We start from the raw sequence: 23719 nt of genomic DNA, 5'->3' as shown, positions 1-23719 counted from the left end.
AATCCAAAAGTTACCACAGAACTGACTGACCAAAATTAGTAGGCTCGATGATAGCTGGCCTTCAGGAGTTAATTTATGAGGAGAGATTAGACCAAATGAGCCTGTTTTCTTCAGAATTTAGAAGGTTAAAGGGTGGATCTGAACAAAGTCTTTGAAATATTAAAAGGATAAAATAGGGTAGATAAAAAAAACTATGGGAAATGTATAACAAGGGTACATAGTCTGAGAATTAGGGCCAGACCATTCAGGAGAGATTAGGAAGCACCTGTATACATGAAGGGTGGTAGATGTTTGGAATATCCATAAACAGCAGTGGATGCAGAATCAGATGTTAATTTTTAAATCAGCCATAGATAAATTTTTGTTAAGCAAAGGCACATATATGGAGTTAGGGCACAGATCAGCCAGGATCTCATTGAGTGGTAGAACAGGCTCGATGAGCTGAATGGCCTACTTCTGTCCTTATTTTTCTATGTTCTATGATGAAAATCCGCATTGAAAAAATAAAGCATTTTCAACCCTAAGATCTTTGGTGCTGAAGCAAGAAATTTAATCTGTAATTATATGGCCAATTATAGAGCCCTAGGATTTGGAAAGGATAATATTCAGCAGTGTCCTCTCAACTGGCTAAACATCCAACTTAATCGTCTTTAATAAGAGAACAGCCATAAGGACAGGGCTTTGCAGAGCGGCAAGCCTGCAAAAATCATAGAAGACCAGCTGAGAGAAAATGAGATCAGAGCAGTGTGGAGAACAGACTTGATTGTTCCTGGTCTTTTTGATTCAAATAAATGAATGGAATTCTGTTGGAAATTTTAAAAAAAATGCAAGACCAGAGCTCGACATGGCCTGGGCTATTTGTGCTAAATATGAGCATTAGTTTAAATTGGGATGATGGAATCACACTAAATCAGGGCAAGCCTAGGTTTAGAAAAGATGCAGCCAGAATTACCAAGATGTTTCCATTTTGTGCTCTTAGTTAACAGGATGTGCTCTTCTCTTTACATTTTAAATAAAAAGCCATCACTCTCAGTGCTTTACAAATGTGGATTTGACACATATTCATTATCCTATTAAGCAAACTGTGGGAGTAGTGGAACAACTTAGAGACCAGGTCAGCATAAAATCACTGAGATAAAACTGCAGCAGATAATACTCAAATGGAGTAACTACAGAGAAAAATCATTGCCATGTATTTACACAGGATCCAGAAAATGGATAGAGATGATGGTGCAGATCAGGTCAGCAATGTATGGAGTGAAGTATAACCTGCAGGGACAGAGAGAGGCCAATATATCTCAGTCTGGAAAATTGGAAATCTGGAAATAAAATGCCACAACGTAGAAGGAGGTTATTGAGCTTATGGTACCTGAGCTGGCTCTTTGAAATTTCCCATTAATCCTATTCACTAGTTCTTTCTTCATCACCTCACACTTTCTTTTCAATTACTTACCCAAATTCTGTTTACAAGTTATGAGTGAATCTGCTTCCATCAGCTTTTACGCCAGTGCATGTCACATCATAATAATTTGATGAATCAAAAAAGTTTCCCTATCTTCCCTCTGGTACTTTACTTGACTATCTTTCTTACAGCTGTAAACATACTTAAATCATGTTCCAGTTTACTTTCTCCAATAATAGGCAAGCTCCACTATGTTTCCAACTTCTGAGTGAATCTGTTTGTCAAGCAAACCAAAGATGTTTACTTTTAGCTGAACTACTATTCATTTCAAGAACACAAGACCAGTACATCTTAAGCATAATAATGTGAGTATTTAATCCACTCTGACACTTCAGTCCAGTACTGAGCGAATGCTATACTGAAGAAGCTTTACACCTGAAACCTGATGCTGTCTGGCTTGCTGTGTTCTTCCAGCCACCTGCTTGTCTTCCTTGGATTCTAGCATCTGCAGTTTTTTTGTCTCTAACACAGTCAGTGATGTCGGTACTTTGGGTGAGACAGTAAATCTCCACTTCTCTTAGGTAGACAGAAATGTGTCAATATTTAAGAAAGAGCATGACCATTCTATTTGGGGATTTGACCAATACTGATCCCCCAGTTTGAAACACCAGGAGTCTCTCTTATTGCTATTTATGGAACCTTATGGCTTCTAAATTGGCTGTCATATTTCTAAACTTAAAACAATCACAATGTATTCTTCCAAAGTAATTCATTGGTTAAAAAACAATGTCCTTAGTTTTTGAAAGGAGTTACATATATTTTTATATGTATATATGATAGAGTCATAGAGTCACAGAGTTCTAGAGATGTACAGCACAGAAATATATTTGAAATTATATACAGTGTATTTACATGGAATATTGAATGCTCCTTTTCTTATGAAGTATACCTCCTCTAAACTAATGTCAGCAATGATGGAGCAGATTTATGATATAACAAGCCATAGGCAGGACATCCAATACCATCTATCATTTGTCAAACCCAATCTTGTACCTTTTTGATTTTTTTTGTGTGTGGCTCGTTGCTGAAATCATGAACTGGTAACATAACAGAATTTGAGTGAGCATGGCAACCAACTGTTTACTTCTGTATCAATGGCTCAATGCTATTGTCGCTAGACTGTTAATCTGGTAACCAGGTAATTTTCTGGGTTCAAATCTTGCGACAGCAGATGGTGGAATTTGAATTCAGTAAATATTTTAAATTAAGAATCTACTGGTGACCTTGAATCCATTGTCTATGGATCACTTTTGGGAAGCAATCTGCCATCCTTAGCAGGTCTGGCCTACATGTGACTCCAGACCGACAGCAATGTGGTTGACTCTTAACTTCCCCCTAGCCAATTAGGCATGGGCAATAAATGTTGGCCTGGCCAGGGTTGATCACATCCCATGATTAAACTTTTAAAAAAATTAAAGGAGTTTGGTAATGACAGCATAATGACTGAGGTGGGGAACCTCACAACCTTTAAAAAGTACATGAATGTGCATTTGAAATAATAATATTCACGGCTATGGGCCATGTGCTGGAAACTGGGACTAGTGTAAATAGGTCAGCATCAGACTCAATAGGCCAAAGGGCCTCTTCTGTGCTGTGTGTCTCTGTAACTCTTGACTGAGAAGGAAGTGTAAATTAGTAAGGATAAATGCAATGTAAAATCACAGAGGGAAATAAAGAGAGCAAGAATGATTAGATTAAAGAAGAGAATAGAAAAGAAACAGAAAGGAAAATTAAAGACATTTTATGTTACGTTTTCCAGTTTTTAAATCTTCAAACCAATTAAAACTTGAAGTAATCAGGCAACATAGAGAGTTCGACATAATATTTAAGCACATATACCATTGACTGAAATAGATAAAATTCAACTTTCATCAGTGGGTTTAGTTTGTATTTCTTGTGCGAATACAGCAACTTCACGGTTTCCATGGTGAGAGGTGGTAGGGAGAAGATGGCAGTTAGTGCAAATCAGTTTTCACAAAGCTAATGATTGATTGATGTGACTGAGACAAGAAATTTTGAATTTTCACATATAATCTTGCCTCTGCTTCATCTCTGAAGTTGCAACATTTATTTATTTATAACAGTGAGTGCCATTATTTTGAAGGCAAGATATGATCAATAACTGTTTTTCAATGAGTATGTAACCCATTCATATATCATGCAAGAACAACTCTCTTTCTTTATTGCAGACTTACCAGACATTGACTGGAAATTAATTGAAGCGATGAAAGAAATGAAAAGGGAGAAGATAGCAGGTTAGTAAGTGGTAGTGGGCACTTCACAAATGTCAAATCTGCAATACTTTGTTCATGATCACTTTTAATGAAGACCTATCAGACAGTAGCAATACTGAGTGCCATGTGATATATATCCTCTAGGCTGAGTCTGCTGCAAGGGTCAATCGTGTGACTATATCAAAAGGCTGGATTAGTCCGAATAACTTTAGTTGCCAAGACTCCAAGAGCAACACAGTGGGTCAGTGGTTAGCACTGCTGCCTCACAGCACTTGGGACCCAGGTTTGATTTCAGCCTCAGGCGACTGTGTATGGACTTTGCATATTCTCCCTATGTCTCGAGGGTTTCCTTCAGGTACTCCAGTTTCCTCGCACAGTCCAAAGATGTGCAGGTTAGGTGGATTGGCTATGCTAAGTTGCCCATAGTGTCCAGGGATGTGTAGGCTAGGTGGATATGCCATGCGAAATGTAGGGTTATGGGGATAGGGTAGGGAGTTGGTTCTGGGTGGGATGCTCTTCGAAGACTCGATGGGTTGAATGCCCTGCTTTCGCACTGTAGGGACGCTATGATCATGGAGGGGAAGTAGTTCTGATTACAATCGTAGTCCTGTAATTCCTATGGTAACATTTATGTATGCAGATGCTAAAATTAAAGTTCAAATATGTTACTTTCTACCACCCACCTTCCACTGCTTTGAAAAGTGGGGGAAAAATGTATGCTATTTTCCACGTTAAATAAAAGCAAAGCATTGCAGCCACTTTTGGAGAAACAAAACAAGAATTGCTGGAGAAATTTAACAGGTTAGGAAGCGTGCCAGAAAAGAGAAACAGAGTTAATGTTTTGAGGTTGATATAGGTTCCGAAGAAAAGATGTATTGCATTTGAAATGTAAATGTTGTTTCTCTCCCTACACACGCTGCCAGACCTGTTGGTTTTCTGCAATATTTTCTGTTTTAATTCCTGATTCTGTCTATTTTAAATGGAACTCCTCATCCTGTATGCATCGATATAAGTTTCCCGATTTTTCAGTTTTCAAGGGACATTTCTGACAGGCTCAACACAATACGATGCAGAATACTGAAGATTAGTATAAGATTACAAATTTCATTTGAATTCTTTGTGGATGTGAAAGCATTATTTTAGAAAACAAGGCTTAGAATTAAAGACAATAATCCAGGCCTCACCACGTTTAAAATGAGTAGTCAGTAACTTAAACAAACAATCTGTGTGACAGATTACACAGTCTGCAGTTTTGGAGAGCAGACAGGCAGGAGGCTGGAAGAACACAGCAAGCCAGGCAGCATCAGCAGGTGAAGAAATCAATGTTTCGGGTGTAACCCTTCTTCAGGACCTGAAAAGTCCACTTCTCCACCACCTGATGCTGCCTGGCATGCTAGGCTCTTCCAGCCTCCTGCCTGTCTACTTTGGATTCCAGTATCTGCAGTTTTTTTTTGTCTCTAATATAGTTTTGGAAAAGCTTCTGAGGAAATGGCAGCATCTGTGGAAGGAAAGAAACATTTGGGTCTGTGGACTTCATCAAAATGGAAGGCCAGACAGCTGAAACATTAACTCTATTTCTCTGTCCACAGATGCTGCCAGATCTGTTGAGTATTTTTGGCCTTTTCAGTTTTGATTTCAGATCTCCATCATCCACCATATTTTATTTTCATGATCATGAAATGGTGTGGAATATAGGAGAGAAGAAAAGTGTGTCAGGCTGTGAAAATGCAAAGGTCTAACAGTAGTGAGCAGAAAGACAACAGTACAATACTGGTAAGTAGCTTGAGTTTAATTCCGTTTTCAATGGGTGGTGGTTTGACAACGGGTGGCATGTTAGCGGGAGGTAATGGAAAAATCACATAGTGGAGATTACCCATTAAGACCAAACTGTCAGCAATGTCTTTTGGATGTTCGCTTGAATGGTAAGCAGAGGGGTAGGAGCAATGCCTTACTGGAAATTTCTAAGCTTCCCTTGCGAGCCTGAATGAATATTCTTCTGTCATTTTCTGGCTGCACAAAAGAACTTAACAACAAAACCTCTTTCTGTGGCTTTAAGCTGATAGATTAGCCTGACAGGAAACGCATTCCACCTTTTCCTTCAGGCTGCTGAACTGTATGGCTCATTTTCAGCCCAGTTAAAATCCACCTCCGAGCAGAAGATTACAATCAGGTCCAAGATTACAACTCGTCTCAATAATGTATTCTCTAAAGCTGGGATTGTAAGATCTCCTGGTGTTGGAATTAGTCTATGTGTAAATGAAAAGCGGGTTCTGGTGTCTGAACATTACTTACCCTCCGAAGGTTTCGGGTGCATCAGGTAAAAGGGAATTTCGACAGACACCTCACTAAAATGAAATAGAAACAGAGTCACATAAAAGAGGAAAATATTGGAATAATCAGAATGCTTAACCACTGAAAAATATCAATTGACCACAAAATTCACTGGATCAGCCATTTAAATACTGTGTCTACAAGAGCAGGTCAAAAGCTTGGAATTTGACAAAATTCTCCTGATTCAGCAATGCTTGTCCACCATCAAGGACACAATTCATGAGTGTTATGAAACACTATCCACTTGGCTGGATGAGTAGAGTTACATCAACACTCAAGAAATTGAATATCATCAAAGACAAAGCAATATAATTCATTGATACCCCAATCACCTTGAACATTCACTTCTTCCTTTACTGCTGTAGAATGGCAGCAGTGTGTATCATCTGCTGCCAAACCCACAATGTCTAACACCTAGAAGGGCACGGACAGCAGACTCATGGGAACACCACCAATTACAAGTGCCCTTCCAAGCCACAAACCCATTCTAACGTGGAAATATATCACTGTTCTTTCACTGTGCAAAATCCTGGAATGTCTTTCTCATCAGCGCTGTGGGTGTACCACAGTTCAAGAAGATAGCTCACCACCTCAACTGCAAGGGCAACATGTTCACTCAACCACTGATATTCACATGTATTTAACAAGCAAAGATAAAACCTGACAGTATATTCAGCTGCAGCGCTGTCCCCATGAAAGCAATGCTCAGGATTGTTGAGTATTGATAGATGATGTTGATAGATAGATGATGCAGAGACATTTCTTCAGCCAGAGAGTGGTAGGCCTGTGGAATTCATTGCCACAGAGTGCAATGGAGGCTGGGACGCTAAATGTCTTCAAGGCAGAAATTGATAAATTCTTGATGTCACAAGGAATTAAGGGCTACGGGGAGAATGTGGGTAAGTGGAGTTGAAATGCCCATCAGCCATGATTGAATGGCGGAGTGGTCTCGATGGGCCGAATGTCCTTACTTCCGCTCCTATGTCTTATGGTCTTATGGTCTTATGTTTGTTTGCTTACCTTGAAGTGAGGTCTCCCAAGATCCTGAGGAGGAAAGAGAGTCAGGAAAAGAAGGAAAAAATGAGGAAACAAGCACAACAAGACTGATTAAAAAAACATTTTCAAAAGATATGGGCCTTGAAATATGATCCAGACACTGCCCTTTTAAGGGCACTACTTGGCTATTCCACTATGAGCAGTGAGTGTGAGCCCTTTTCCAGCTGGAAATATATCACCCATATTAAAAATGAACAAGAGACATGAAGCATGTATTTTGTACATTTCAATAAGAGGCTACTGTTTAGATCAGACAAAAGCTTCTTTGAGCTATATTTGCTTCATCTCACCATATCAAACTTATCTTTTTATCCCTTCCTCCTTATCTGCTTATCCTTAAAGTGAAGAGAATATTGAATGAAACAAGGAAGCCTTTAGGTTCTATGCTGAGGCAATGCTGAGGTGGCCTGGGAACAGTGAAGATTGAGAGGGGACATAATAATGGGGCAGTCTCAGTCCTGAGCACTCCAGTCTCACAGCACCAGGGAACTTAAGTTCAATTCCACCTCGGGTAACTGTCTGTGTGGAATTTGCACATTCTCTCCATGGGTTTGCTCCAGTTTCCTCCCACAATCCAAAGGTGTGCAGTTAAGTGGATTGGCCACACTAAAATTGCCCATAGTGTCCAGGGATATACAGGCTAGGTGGATTAGTCATGGGAAATTTGGGATGGGTCTGGGTGGAATGCTCTTTGGAGAGTTGATGTGGACTCAGTAGCCTTCAGAAATGGTTCTCTTTTCCAATCCTCTGCTCCACACTCACAGCCATGCGCCGTCAACTACTCTCTCTACAGTCAGCCCTGCCTCAGCTCAGGGCCACACTCTCCCAGACTTGCAAAGGACCTCTGCTGTTTTACATCCTCAGAAGAATTTACATGTTCAACAAACACTTTTTCTCCCCTCACTCCTGATGAAGGGCTTATGCCTGAAACGTCAAAGTCTCTTGCTTCTCGGATTCTGCCTGACCTGTGCTTTTCCAGCACCGCAGCCTCGACTCAATGGGCCAAATGGCCTGCTACCACACTGTAGGGATTCTATGAATGAATTCTATGAATAAACTAAGTGCATAAGATTATGAGCTGGTGGATGGTATGTCACCTTTTACATTATCAGAGAGGACACTACCGGGTACAGAGATTTATGGTAAAAGGTAGAAAGCTGGGAGAACAGATGAGGAGAACTGTTTTAACTCAGAAAGTGGTGAGAACCTGAAAGTCATTGCATGAAAGGATGGTTGACTCTCAAAACATTTAAGTAGTTGCATTGCTATAGCCCCGAGAGCTTTGAGCCAACAGCTGGAAAATGGGATTAGTGCAATCAGACTTTTGCTGACCAACTGGACATGAAGAGACGAATGGCCTCATTGTGTGCTGTAAATGTTTCTGAGGCTTACCTCAGCTGGAATGGTATTAGCATTCTACTACTGAGCCAAGGAGGGAAAAAAGCTAATTGGTATTCACAACATCGAAATATGCACTTGTCGTTGTCAGGGTGAAGATAATATGAGTATTGGCACAGATAGGAAGGATGTTGTGAAACTTGCAAGGGTTCAGAAAAGATTTACAAGGATGTTGCCAGGATTAGAGGGTTTGAGCTACAGGGAGAGGCTGAGTAAACTGGGGTTATTTTCCCTGGAGCTGAGGGATGACCTTATAGAGGTTTATAAAATCATGAGGGAAATGGATAGGATAAATAGACAAGATCTTTTCCCCAGGGTGGGGGAGTCCAGAACTGGAGGGCATAGGTTTAGGGTGAGAGGAGGAAAGTTTAAAAGGGACCTAAGGGGCAACTTTTGTACGCAGAAGGTGGTGCGTGTATGGAATGAGCTGCCAGAGGAAGTGGTGGAGGCTAGTACAATTACATTATTTAAAAGGCATCTGGATGGATATATGAATAGGAAGGATTTACAGGTATATTGGGCCAAATGCTGGCAAATGGGACTAGATTAGTTTAAGATATTTGGTCGGCATGAACGAGTTGGAACGAAGGATCTGTTTCCATGCTGTACATCTCTCTGACTCTATAACATAGTACCCCATGGTTGAATGGATCATGGGAGTTCACTGTTGAGCTGAAAATGTGTTGCTGGAAAAGCACAGCAGGTCAGGCAGCATCCAAGGAGCAGGAGAATCGATGTTTTGGGCATAAGCCCTTCTTCAGTTCACTGTTGAGGCCTTACACATGGAATAATTACTTGAACAAGGCCTGATCCATACCCAAACAGTGGTCGGTACATTCAGGAGACCAGGAGAAACAAATTGTAGAAAGGAAAAATGTCCAAATACAGAACAGGACATTGTGGAGTCATTCTATACAATGCTTTGGGAAGCTGTAATTGTTAAAATCAGTCTCAACAGCAATCTGTATTCAGAATTGTGCCCAAAATGTCTAAAATCTAATCCAGATATCAAAGCCTTATTTTAAAATCAATATCGAATCTCACCTCATCTAGCTTTGCATTTTGCATAAGACAGCAAAAAATAATGCTTGAAATATAGAGACTTACCCTCCCCGTGAAACTATCACCTTCACCCTGAGCAGATAAGACACAAGAATTCCAAGGACCTCTTTGTCCAGTTGTGGCCTGAGTCTATGAAAAGATTCAGATGCAGAAACACAAGTGAGAAAGCAGTCATGGTGAGGAAAGGAGATTGTTATCCCAGACTGGAGAGATTTATCAATCCCCTTGAGATGCCTTTGGAGATTTCAGGGGCAAGCAGAATTAAATAACCATTTGTCAGGCCAGGTTTTGCTGATGTAATTCCACCTTCAGCCACTTTCCCAGGGCAGGTAGAGTACTATGTCAGCAACCCACCCACCCAATAGTGGCAGGAACCTCATTCAAGTGACAAATCATCAATTAACTATAATCTTCCCACCACCACTTTTTCAGCATGACAGGCACAAAATGGCTGTGTTAACTTTCTGCGGGGAACAATCATAACCCAATCAGTTTTGAGGTGAAAATGCAGAACTTTTATACTGCCATCAAAATGTCATCAGTAAATGGTGACGATGGCCTAAGGGAATTATTACTAGATTATTAATCTGAGGAATTTATCTGGGGACTTGGGTTTGAATCCCACAGCAGCAGAGGGTGGAATTTAAATTCAACTTTTTTTTAAAAATCTGGAATTAAGAGTCAAATGATGACTGTGAAACTCCTATTGGAAATATTCATCTGGTTCACTGACATACTTTGGGGAAGGAAACTACTGAGGAAGGCATGAGGAAACTGGTGAAATCCGAGTTCATAGTGAAATCTGGTTCCTAGCCAGAAGGAAACTACTGTCCTTATCTGGTCTAACCTACATGTGACTCCAGACCCACAGCAATGTGGTTGACTCTTAACTGCTCTCTAAAATGACCTAGCAAACCACTCAGTTGTAAAAATTGCTCGAAAGTCTCATGTAAATGTAAAACTTGAAGGACCATCTGGCTACCTTCAGGTACAGGGATTGCAGCAGTTCAAGAAGGTAGCTCAACACAACTTTCTTAACGGTAACTGGGGATGGATACTGAATACCGTCCCAGCCAATGGCATCTCATGAACAAATCTTTAAAAAGTGGTTGCACTCTTGAAGGAACACTGGGCTCCCAGCCACTAGAGGGTAGTGATGAGCTTCATAAACTATCAGCACCTCCACAATTTAGAGAAGGCAGGGGAGTTCAGAAGAGACTGCTATGTCAAGGCCTTTTCATTTTTAAATAGGAAGGCTGCTGCATTCTGCTGGTGGAGGCTAGTTATTGCATGATAATCTCCAAGAGCTCTATTGATAGTACTGACGGCAATACAGTGGTAACTGTTTTCTAATACTTACAATGCCTCTACAATATCCATCCGTTACCTGCTGCATTTCCTTCATGAGCATTCTCATCTCACTCCAGTGAAAGCTGCCCTTGTGCTCTTCATCTTCTAAGCTGATTATCAATCCATTGAACCATGTTGGGAAAGCTCATTTTATGGCCAACCAGTCCCTAATTGGTATTCTAACCTGGAGCCTCTGGTCCACAGATAGGGACACTACCCACTGTACTACAAGGCCTCACTATCCCTGTAAATGGTGTGTATAAATTAGTCTCCTGCCTGATCAGTCCCCTTGATGCTCCTCATTGGATACTAAGCCCAAAAGCAGTCTTTTAGTTGGTTGCTTTAGCGGGAATTGAACCAAAAAATGTACCACATGAACAATGAGTTGGGAACTAAAAATGATATGGATACCAGAACATTTTCCAAGTTTCCAAAATTCTCCTCAATGAGGCAGTATACAGAATGTTTGGGTGTTTACTTTCACTCGGTCTACTTATTATCACCAACTACCTTCAATATACATTGCAAATTATCTCTTACATTTCTTTTCACATTTTATGGTATCCCATTGGCCCTAGCACACCACATTATGGACTGGCAGGAAAGGAATAGGGGGTATTGGATTGGAGGACAGGTCAGATTGGACAGGCCCAGGACAAGGGTTTGCATAGGCATGTATATCAGGGCATGTTGAAGGTTCAAGGAAAATACTAGTGGGTTGAGATCATGGTGAGCCTGGAAAGAACTGAGATGGATTAGCGGTTAGGCAGGGCTACAATAGGATGAGATCTCGAGTAAGGCTGAGATAAGGGTTGCTGTCAGACTTGAAGTAACGCTGAGACAGCCAGCTTGAGAGGGAGGGAATTGGTAATGATAGTTGTACAGGGTTAAAGCGGTGGTCAGAATACAAAGTGAAATCAGGAGAATGGGAGATAACAGGACAGAATTATGATAGAGGTGTTACACCGCAAACAAAAATTTACATATGATATTGTGAAAAAAAATCCTATTTTTTCAATAGACATTTGGTGAAACTTAGATATTTCTGAAAGAAAAACAAGAAAAATTTTGTCAAAGCTTTTGTTTGCGGGATAATTTACAAGAACTATCCTGATGAATTCAAGATGGAAGAAAATGTCATTCAGCAATACTTTAACTATCAGCATCCAGGAAAACACAAATGGATTTTGTGGGACAGTGCTAGTGTCCCTACCTCCAAACCATGAAGTGTGAATTCAAGTCCCACCTGCTTTAGAGATATATGACAATATTGCTGAATTGTTTGTTTGAAATATATCTGAATGCTATTGACCAGCTTGATCCAATTAAGATCAAATTACTTCTAAATCTTAATTTATATTGAGTATCAGTTTCTTGAGTAAGTTACTGTGTTTGTTTTATGGTGCGTACACCAGGAGCAGACTCTCATAGATCTAACTTACACAGTGCTCGAGGCCAGGTTGGTGTCCTGATGTTTGAGTTTGCCATCCAAGGCCAGGCCACGTTTTTGTCGGTTGTTTGCCAAAGTAGGGGTCAGGTTGTAAACTTTGGTGAAGGTAGAATTAGGAGCCACAGTGTCACTGAAATCACACATGGTTTACATGATAAAATCAAAATATTTTTACCATATGAATACCCCTAATGTTAAAGAGACCTTGTTACAAACCATTTCCAAAATGGGTTAGGCAGGCATGGAGTTAGGACCACAACATTTATATTTCACTGGTACCATAATATCTCTTTTATCTTAACAAGGTATTTATTATCTTCTCCTTGGGTCAACTAGGGCCAGCTCCCTCTATGAACCAACAACTAAACTGAAAGTTATCTTAATGTCACCTCCATTTTCCTTTGTGAAGGAGGTGTTTAATTTTCTTTGTGGATTCCCACAGTGGGATGGATGAAACCCATGAGTCACTGTTGAGGGAACTGAAGTGACACAGACACTCGAACTAATGGCAAAGAAAAGGAATCTGAATACAAGCACGCTCAGAGACTTCAGATACTTTTTGTGGTTCATACGTAAACAGGAAATGTTAGACAAGGCCCTGGTAACAACAATACAAAGTTCCCCAGTTATTCCCACCCCCATCCTCTGATTCCCTGACGACCTCCTCAATCTCACTTTCAACCCAACCCAACGATACCCTGAACCCAACCCAACTGTCTATCTGACCTCAGCCAGACAACTAATCCCCCGACCCAGTCAGACTACAAACCCAAACACCTGGCTGCTTCTCTGATCACTCAATTACTCACCTGCGCCCACCCCCAACCTGATACATCTACCAACCTGACTTCCTGACTAACTCCCAACCACACAGTCTCCTGACCACTCTCCTGACTACTCAATTGGCTCCTGACCCAATCTGAATTGAGTATAGGAATTAAGTGGTCATGCTGTGACTGTACAGGACATTGGTTAGGCTACTTTTGGAATATTGTGTGCAATTCTGGTTTCCCTGCTGTAGGAAGGATGTTGTGAAACTTGCAAGGGTTCAGAAAAGATTTACAAGGATGAGTTGAGGAGGTGGGCTATCATGAGGGGCTGAATAGGCTGGGGCTGTTTTCCTTGGAGCATCGGAGGCTAAGGGATGACCTTAATGAGTTTATAAAATCATGAGGGGCACGGATAGGGTATATAATCAAGGTCTTTTCCCTGGGTTGGGAAAGTCCAGAACTATAGGGCATAAGCTTAGGATGAGAGGGGGAAGATGTAAAAAAGATCTAAGGGGTGACTTTTTCATGCAAAAGGTGGTGCGTGTATGGAATAAGATGCCAGAGGACGTGAGGAGACTGGTACAATTACAACATTTAAAATACATCTGGCTGGGTACATGAACGTCAGGTCACCCATCTGGTTCCAATGCTTTAGCAAAAACATCCAAGTTTGTCCAACCTCTCCTTATAACTAATACTCTCCAATCCAACAACATCCCTGTGAACATCTTTGGCATGCCCTCCAAAGCCTCTACATTGTTCCTACTGTGTAGCAACCAGAACTGCACACAATACTCCAAATGAGGCCTGACTAAAGTGTTGGACAGCTGCAACATGACTTGCCAACTTTTATACTCAGCGTCCCAACCAATGAAAAATGTTTGCATTCTTCAACATCTTTTCCACTTGTGTTGCTACTTTCAGGGAGCATGGACTTGCAGCCTAAGATCCCTCTCCGAATGGTCCTGATTTTTACTGTATATCTTCCTCTCGCATTTGGTCTTCCAAAATGCATCACCTCATACTTGTCCAGATTAAACTCCATCTGCCATTTCTTCACCCAGTTTTCCAGGAGATCTATATCATGCTGTATCCTCTGATGACCTTCCTCAATATCCACATCGCTACCAACTTGATGTTGTCTGCAAACTTACTAATCAGATCACCTACCTTTGCATCTAAATCACTTATACAAATTACAGCAACAGAATGTCCTGGTACTGAACCTTGTAGATCATCACTGGTCACAGCATCCAGTCAGACAAACACCCGTCTGCAACTACCCTCTGGCAATTTTGTATTTAACTTACCAACTAAACATGGATTCCATGCGACTTAATCTCCTGGACCAGCCTATAATGAGGGACTTTGTCAAATGTTTTAGTGAAGTCCATGCGCACAACATCCACTACCCTACCCTGATCCATCACCTTTGTCACTTCCTCAGAGAAAACTCAATCATATTTGTGAGATAAAACTTCCCCTGCATAAAGCCATGTTGACTATCCCTAATAAGTCCATTCTTGTTACTCATAATCTGTCTCTCACAATCTTCTCCAATCATTTCCCTACCGATGATGTAAGGCTCAGCAGCCCATAATGTCCTGGATAATGGAACAAAATTGGCTATTCTTTAGTCATTTGGATCTCACTTGTGACTAAAGAAGATACAGAAATCTTTGTCAAGTCCATAGCAATCTTCTCCCCTGCCTCCTTCAGTTCCCTGGGATAGATCCCATCAGGTTCTGGGGATTTATCTAACTTAATGTTTTTTTTAAGACACCCAGCACCACCTCCTTTTTAATATTGATATTCCTCAGAACGTCAACAAACCTCTCCCTAATCTTACCATCATCCATGTCCTTCTCCTTGCTGAATACCATGCAAAGTACCCATGAAGGATCTCACCTACGTCCTCTGACACCACGCACAAATTTCTGCCATAGTCCTTGAATGGACCTATCCTTTTTCTAATTATCTTCTTGCTTCAAATATATGAAGAAAATTATTTTGGATTCTCCTTAATCCCACTTGCTAAGGACATTTCATAGCCCCTTCTAACATTCTCAATTTCTTGTTTACGTTCTTTTCTACTCCTTTTCTACTACTCAAGGGCGTGGTTTGATTTTAATTTTCTAAACCTTCCATATGTTTGCTTTTCCTTTTTGAATTAACTTATAAATCTCTTGTCATCCAGGGTTTCTGAATCTTCCCATCCTCATTTTTCTTCCTCAGAGGATGGTCAATTGGCCTTTCAAAATCTCCCACATGTCAGATGTGGATTTACCGTCAAACAGCTGCCCCAAATCTCTAGTTCCTGCCTAATTCTGTTGTAATTAGCCTTACCCCAGTTTAGCACTTTCACCTGAAGACCAGTCATATCCTTGTCCATGATTGTCATAAAACTTACAGAATTATGATCACTGCTCCCAAAACGCAATCCCAATTAAACTTCAACCAACTGGCTGAGTTCATTCCTCAATACAAGGTTTAATACAGTACCTTCCCTAATTGGACTATCCACATATAGTTTCAGGAAACCCTGCTGTGTGCACCTAACAAATTCGACCCCATCAAAGCCCCTGGCACCAAGGGAGTCCCAGACAATATTAGGGAAGTTAAAATCACCCATCACAATAACCCTGCCATTCTTACACCTTCCAGAGATCTGCTTGCATGTTGCTCCATTATCTCCTACTGGCTACTGAGAGGCCTACAATATAACCCCACCATGGTGACAGCATTTTTCTCATTCCTGAGTAGTACCCATATTGTCTTGTTGGATGTGCTGTCCAAGATGTCCTCACTTAGTGCAGCTGTGACATTTCCTTTAGTCAGAAAGGCAATTCCCCTACTCCTTTTCGATCTTTCTCTACCACATCTGAAGCATCCAGCCAGCTGGAAACGTGGAGTTTTGACCTTCTCTCAAAAGTCATTCAGAAAAACAAACTCAGACAATCAAATCAATTAAAATGCTGATTTCAAATAATAGGCTTTAAAAAATTTAGAGACAGAATGCTGATAATTGTTTTGATAAAATTACTATAATAATGAATTAATAGTTTTGTAGTAGACATCCTGGGGGCACCTATATTACTTAACAACGAAGGGAATTTTTAATCTCTGTCCTCACACAAAGGAATTCTACGGATTTCTGGGTGGATTTTCCGCTAATTTTACCATAACTTGCTCTGATTTGTAAAACCAAATGAAAACCCCATTCATGAAATGGTGTTTACATTTAACTGAATACAATTCTCTTTCTCTTTCTTCTTTTCTGTCTGCAAAGATACAATTAAGCTAAACCCTTATGCTCCCCAGTGCCCCACCAATGTGGTTCTATCCCCTTACAACAATATGAAGACATGTGTGGGAGGGCACTATCACACCCAGATTAGTAATGCAGAGGCACAGGCTCATGGTCCATAGTAGCTTGTTGATTTTAATTCTGTATTAAAAGAAATAAATAATAGTGGCCATTAGACTACCATTAATTGTTCTTCTAAAAATCCATCTGGTATTCTAGCATTAAGGATAACAATCTGTTGTCCAGACTAGCCTACATGTAGCAAGTTGTGAGTTCACGTCCCACCCAAAGGTCTGAGTACTAAAATGTAGAGTGACACTCCACTACATTACTGAGGGAGCATTGTGTTGTCAAAGGTTTGGATAAAACTGAGTGCGTTGTGGTGAAATGAGTTTTGTGCCAAATTTCATTTTACTTCCACAACTAAAATGCATCTAATTGCACGACAATGTCTAACATACCACAAAGTGCAAAGGCACATACATATGTGCAGAAGTATGCATGTATGCAATTACACACAAAACAGTGGCAGAGCAATGAAGTGAATAATTTCACAATTTAGTTGGAACTTACTTTGGTTCTTCTGAACATACCGTCTTCGCATATTTGTCAAGTTGATAGAGGACTACATCTGTGATCTGATCAACTGATTAGACAAGAGGACAATGTAACTTGCAGTTGCTAACAGAAAACACTCATAGCACAATACCAATAAGGCCCACAGCTAAGCAAATGTTGAAAACCACGTTTCCTCTGTACGTTTTGCTGCTGACACTCTCTGTATCATTTTCCTGTCTTGGTTTTTCACACTTTGGCATCTGATAATGTTCTACCTCTTCAAACTATCTGGGAGAATGTTTTTGAGCATACAATGTAATTTACTGACAAGTGCAAATAAAAGGTTGTGGGTTAGTGGAACAAAATACTGCTTAACGCTATTGCAAAATGAATGGAATTTTCACAAGATGACTCAAGGAACTTAACGCAGCCAATGTGTTGGCAATGTGGCGAAGCAATTAATAACGCTTGCAAGTACATGGATATATATAGTCAGGATAGTGAATACAAGCTTATCCGGGCTACATAATACATTAGCTACTCACTGGATAGTTCTCATTACAATACAATTAACTGCTTAACATGATTAGGTCTGCCAATGTTTGGGGTGGGGGTAAATAACTGAGGTTCAGTGAAAGTTGTGGAGAACTCCTGCCCTTTCTGACCCAAATGAACAGCTAAAATCAAATCTAACTTAGCTATCTAGCTGTGCCTCTTCTGGCCCCATGATCTCCCCTTTAGCAGGTCTGATCTAAAGCTGTAGCTCCCGCCCTCTATTATAGCAGAAAGTGTTCTGAGCATGATATCAGGAATCTATCTGTACATTTAAAGTTGGAGCTTGACTTGACCTAAGAAGGGGGCTCTTCTTGTCTATTCAAGTTAACATCAGTTCACAGTGGGAACACAATCCCCATGTGGGTCGTTACCTTTAATTTAACCAGACTCGCAGATTGCATCAGTTGCTGTGTGTTAAATTTGCAGCCATTGTGTCATGCTTTGTACAGAAGCATTTTCATGTCATGGTAAACCAATACAATTGTGTAAATGGGAAGTTGTACTTACCAGACAACTTAATCTTCTTCACCACCTTACTTGTGTTATTGTTAATGTGGACAGTGACTTGGATAGGTTCACCATGATAATACATCTGTAAAGGAATCATATTCAGTTTATATCATGCTGTTGATTTTTTTCAAAGCATTTTATTTCGCATGCAGCGCTGTTTGGTCCTTTGAAACATGCCAATTAAATTATAGTGAGATTAAGGGACTAAATTCTCTTGTTCAGAAGAAGTTGTCTCTGAAAATTTCACACCCGTGCGCCCCACCCCATAAAAACCTCAGGCCTAACTGTCACCTCTTGAATTCAAAATTTTTTTAGGTGGCTGAGGAATTCCCTTGACTCGTGAAGATAAAAAAAATAGGAATTCTATGGTTAATAGAATCCTCATCGTATTTAAAGAACAAAGAACAATACAGACAGGAATAAGTTATTTTGCCACCAAGACTATGCTGACACAGGATGCCCTTCTAAACTAAAAGCCTTTGCCTGTAGGTGTTCCATATCCCTCTATTCTCTGCGAATTCATATCTCTGTGAAGGTTCCTCTGAAATGTTACTATTGTTTCTCCTCTAGCAGCACATTCCAGCCACCTTACCACCTTCTGAGTTAAAACAAGAACTTGCCACTCTCAGCTCCTTTAAACTTTCCCCCTTTGATTAGACATGCATATATCATGGGAAAACAATACAATTGTGTAAATGGGAAGTTGTACCAACCAGACAACTTAATCTGCTTCACCACCTTACTTGTGTTATTGTTAATGTGGACAGGGACTAACACGTGGTTCAGAATGTCAACAGCTTGGAGCTCAATCCCCACTACCCATTGGAGCTGACATAGACTTGAGGCCTGCCCTACAGCAAAATTACAGCATGAACTGTGGTTTGATGACCCCCAAGTAATTAAGTATGCTACTTCGTGAAAAAGCTTATGTTATTTCTTAAATATTGTAGCACCTTTTAGAGACCAAAAGAAATGAATTGACAGCAAGGCTGTTGTTATTAGTTTGACCATTGCATCCTTAAAAATAGAATATAGAGCATTACAGCGCAGTATAGGTCCTTCGGCCCTCAATGTTGCACCAACCTGTGAAACCCATCCGAAGCCTATCTAACCTACACATCATCCATATGCCTATCAATGACCATTTAAATGCCCTTAAAGTTGGCGAGTTCACTACTGTTGCAGGCAGTGCATTCCACGTCCCTAATACTCTCTGAATGCCTCTGACACCTGTCTGATATCTATTACCCCTAAATTTAAAGCTATGTCCCCTCATGCTAGCCATTGCCATCCAAGGAAAAAGGCTCTCACTATCTAACCCTCTGATTATCTTATATGTCTCAATTAAGTCATCTCTCAACCTTCTTCTTCTCTAAACATGCAACTCATTATGACCTCCATATAATTTTCTTTCAGTTTAGGTGCCCCATGCATGTTAATTGTCTTTCACAGACCAGGTTCAATGTCATAACACATCCTCCACTAATTGTCTAGTCTTTTGTTCAACCTGGACAGGATTTATGTAATGCACATGTCATAACAATGCAATAGTTGAACTAATATTCACATTTTATGCAAACAGTTTTACTTCAGTATTTAATCAGGGCTTGAAGCGCTATTCCATGTGGTTTGGATTGATTATGTACAGGACTCAGAAAATCTGCAGATTTTCTGCAGATTATTACTTAGCAAAGCATCATCCAACACTGCCCTCTATCCACTAATTAGATTAAAAAGGGATTATTTAATGCTTTGCTTCCTGCTTTTTAAAAATGTGAATACATTTCTCGGAAAAAAATAGATTGAAAGAAAGTTCTTTAGTGTTTTTGTGTACATTTGCAGCATTCTTGAGCGTGATAATGTGAAATACTGGAAATTGCACTTACTTGGATTAATATGCCAATTAAATAATGTCCGGGGCTAAGGTAATTGGCAGAACAAAGACAGAAAGCCCTTGAATATTAGATGGAGCCCTGTACTGGCTCTACCTCTGTCCAGCTACACCCTTACACCCCCTTCTGAATGTCATAAACAGCTAATGATCGGCAAAAGTTTACAGCAATTATATTACCAATAGCTGTGTCTGCCCTCCAATTCTGACGTAGACTATTCACTGGCTCAAAGGACCAGTGTGTGACATGTAACCTACAACGAAGAGTCATATCAGATTTGTCTAAAGTAACCTATTGTTTAATATTCTCCACATTTGTGTCAAAATTGTTCCTTTGGGAGCAACAAATACAAGGCTGACAATTTCAGCCCAGGCCTAAAAAAAAGAACAGCTCCTATTCATATCTGTCCTTTCCTGATTTTAGGTAGTCAAGAAGTGCTTTCCAGCCAATTAATTACCTTTTAAGTGTAGTCACTGTTGTAAAGTGGGAAAAATGTACATAGCAAGGGTCCAGAACAAAATAGTAACTCAATAATCATTTTTAGTGATTTGTTGAGGGTCAAGAATTGGCCAGCTCACTAGAAAAAAAATTGTTTGATATTCTTTGAAATATTTAACATACTTGGAAAGATAATGCCTTGGTATAATATCTCATTTGGAAAACAACTCCAATTCCATAGCACTCCAATAAGATGTTCTTTTTGATTAATTCATGGGATGTAGGTGTCACTGGCTGGGCCAGCATTTATTGTACGTCCCCAGTTGCCCTTCAGAAAGTTGTGGTGAGCTGCCATCTTGAACTGCTACAGTCCATATACTGTAGGTAGATCCACAATGCCATTGCAGAGGGAATTCCAGGATTTTGATTCAGCATCAGTGAAGGGACAGCAATATATTTCTCCCTTTGGATAGTGAGTGGCTTGGAGGGGAAATTGCAGGTCATGGTTTTCCAATATAACTGCTGCTATGGAAATGGTTGTGTGTTTGGAAGGTCCTTCTAGATGGAAATGGTTGTGTGTTTGGAAGGTTCTGTCAAAGGATCTTTGGTGAATTTCTGCAATCAATCTTGTAGAAAGTGCACACTGCTGCTACTGAGCATTGGTGGTGGAGGGAGTGTATGGTGCCAGTCAAGGGGGCTGCTTTATCTTGGATGGTGTCAAGCGTTTTGGATGATGTTGAAACTTAGAATTACAATTAGCTTTATTGTCACATGTATTTAAATGAGTACAGTGAAAAATCTACAAGCCGTCACTGACAGCGCTATCTTAGGTACAAAGGCACTTCTGTATAGATTCTTAAGTACAAACTCTTAGGGGAAAAGCAAATTAGAAAATAGAGAAATAAAAAGTGCAGAATAACAATCCTTTCAATCCAGTTCACTCCAGTACCTAGACTTTAGTCTGCATTGGGCCTTGACTCCAGGCCACACCTGGCTTCACTTCAAGGATCTTGAGGCCAGGTGACTGCTGTGGAATCACCTCAAGGATGGATGTCCTGGACTGTACCTATCCAGGCAAACAGGGAGTATTTCACTCCAACTTGTGTCTTGTCAGTGATTGAGAGGTCGGGAATGGTGCTGAACATTGCACAATCATCGGTGAACATTCCCATTTCTGAACTTTTGATGGAAGGAAGGTCCTTGGTGAAGCAGCTGAAGATAGCTGGGCCTAAGATACTACCCTGAGGATCTTTTGCAGAGATGTCCCAGAGCTGAGCTGACTGACCTTCCACAACCATCTTCCTTTGTACCAGGTATGACTCCAGCAGACAACCAGCAGACACTTTGTCTCCTGATTCCCATTGATTCTAGTTTTGCTGGGGCTTCTTGATGCCACGCTTAGTCAAAGGTGGCGTTGATGTCAAGGACTGTCAGTCTCACCTCACCTCTGAAATTCAGTTCTTTTCTCCATATTTGGGCCAAGGGTGTAATGAGATCAGGAGCTGAGTCATGCCAATATCAAAACTAGGCATCACTGAGCAGGTTATTGCTGAGTTGGTGCTGCTTGATAGCACAATAGATGACACCTTCCATCACTTTAATGATAATCAAGAGTTGCCTGATTGGTAATTGGTTGGGTTGGATTGTCCTGCTTTTTGTGTACGGGACACACTTGGGTAATTTTCCATATTTGAGAGTGAGGTGCTGGAAAAGCACAACGGGTCAGGCAGCATCCAAGGAATGAGAGAATTGATGTTTTGGGCTGAAGCCCTTCATCAGGATGCCCGAAACGTCAATTCTTCTGCTCCTTAGATGCTGCCTGACCTGCTGTACTTTTCCAGTACCCCAGTCTTGACTCTGATCTCCAGCATCTGCAGTCCTCACTTTCTCCTAATTCTCCATATTGTCGGATAAATGTCAGTATTATAATTGTAGTGGAAATGCTTGGCTAGGGGAGCGGCAAGTTCGGGAGCACAAGTCTTCAAGTACTACTACTGGAATGTTGTCAGGGCCAAATCTTTTGCAGTATCCAGCGCATCCAAACATTTCACATGGCGTGAATCAAAATGGCTAAGACTGGCAACTGGGTTCACTGGAAACGGCTGAGATGGATTATTCACTTGGCATTTCTGACTGAAGATTGCTGCAAAAGCATCAGCATTATCTTTGATCAAGATTTTGTACTCAAGCAGGGCTTGAAGTGTCAGTTGTCTGACTCATAAGCTCTGATGCTACAAACTGAGCAGTCACACTAAGGCAGTCACCCTGAACTGTAATCAAGATGATTTTGGTGACTGTCCAGTTTGTTGGCATCGCCACTGTCTAAGAGATAATTGAACTGACCTCTTTGCCAAGCGAGGCTTCCAGTTGTAACGGCTTGTCTGACATGAGGAATTGCCGAGTTATTTCTGCTTTGGGCTGCACTGTGCTTTTCTCTGGGGCATACTGGACCTTGCGGATGATCAGCTTCACTGAATTCCTGTCATGTGAAACAAAATGATACATTAATGTCACCATGCCACAGAAAATTAAGCTTGATTCACACCCAACTGAGGTGAATAAAATATAAAACGCTGAAAACTGCCTTGATCTTTGGTGCTTGGTTTTCAAAGTTGCTCCCATGTTCTAATTTTCTCAGCTCCTTTTCAAAAGCACCAGGAACATGTTTTGTTCACATGGACAGCCTTCAAGATTGTGAGCCCATTGGTAGGGAGTTGAAGTGATTTGTCCTGATTTCCGCCACTTCCCTTTAACAGTTCCCATCCCTTTATATCTGATTTCCTCTCCCGAGGTGTCACCGGGGCTTGCAAATTATTATAAAAATCAAGTTAGGCTTGAAACCTTAATGTCATTAATGCTTGATTTTTAGTTAAATGATGCAAACACAGTTGGAACTGATTTAAGTCTGAGAATAAATAACACCATCTTCCCAGTGTGAAGGAAGTTCAACTCTATTACTGTAAATCTGCTATTTATTTACTTTTATTTATAAACACCCCACCTAAAAGTCCATGGATTAAACAGACAATCGAAATATGAAATAAATTTAGTTAAGAAACTGAAAGCAGGTAATTGTGGTGAACAATTACTGGCCAGGTGAATGTATACTATTGTAGATGACAAATGACCATGCTCAGACAACTGCTCGTTTGACATACATTCTTCTTCCTAAAGGTAGTTATGAACCACAATGCTACAAACACCAAGTTGGAGATGGCAAGGAGGCAGGTCTTAAAGTAACCCCAGCTGGATTCAGGATCAAACTCATTGGCTGTTGACACCATTCTGACCAAATCAGTCACCTTTCATTATCACTGGGTCAAAGTCCTGGAGCTCTCTTCCGAAA

General features: G+C 40.5%; 1 protein-coding gene across 7 annotated transcripts in view; it reads right to left on the bottom strand.

The window, feature by feature from the left end:
* Positions 1 to 23719, bottom strand: part of LOC122557386 (beta-arrestin-1-like) — a 71902-nt gene that overhangs the window by 9684 nt on the left and 38499 nt on the right. For all 7 annotated transcript variants that reach the window (XM_087991891.1, XM_087991887.1, XM_043705044.2 and 4 more), the window contains 7 exons: positions 22717 to 22852; positions 18041 to 18125; positions 16994 to 17066; positions 12336 to 12473; positions 9589 to 9672; positions 7048 to 7071; positions 5989 to 6041 (listed from right to left, as the gene is read on the bottom strand). In XM_087991891.1, the coding sequence (XP_087848017.1) occupies positions 5989 to 6041; positions 7048 to 7071; positions 9589 to 9672; positions 12336 to 12473; positions 16994 to 17066; positions 18041 to 18125; positions 22717 to 22852 (593 nt within the window). The remainder of the gene's footprint in view (positions 1 to 5988; positions 6042 to 7047; positions 7072 to 9588; positions 9673 to 12335; positions 12474 to 16993; positions 17067 to 18040; positions 18126 to 22716; positions 22853 to 23719) is intronic.

Source organism: Chiloscyllium plagiosum, unplaced genomic scaffold (assembly GCF_037043375.1).
Source record: "Chiloscyllium plagiosum isolate Xiang-an unplaced genomic scaffold, Cpla_swu_hap1 HiC_scaffold_11, whole genome shotgun sequence".
Taxonomy (NCBI): Eukaryota; Metazoa; Chordata; class Chondrichthyes; order Orectolobiformes; family Hemiscylliidae; genus Chiloscyllium; species Chiloscyllium plagiosum.
Note: the sequence above shows the minus strand (reverse complement) of the source record. Positions and strands in the feature narration are given on the sequence as shown.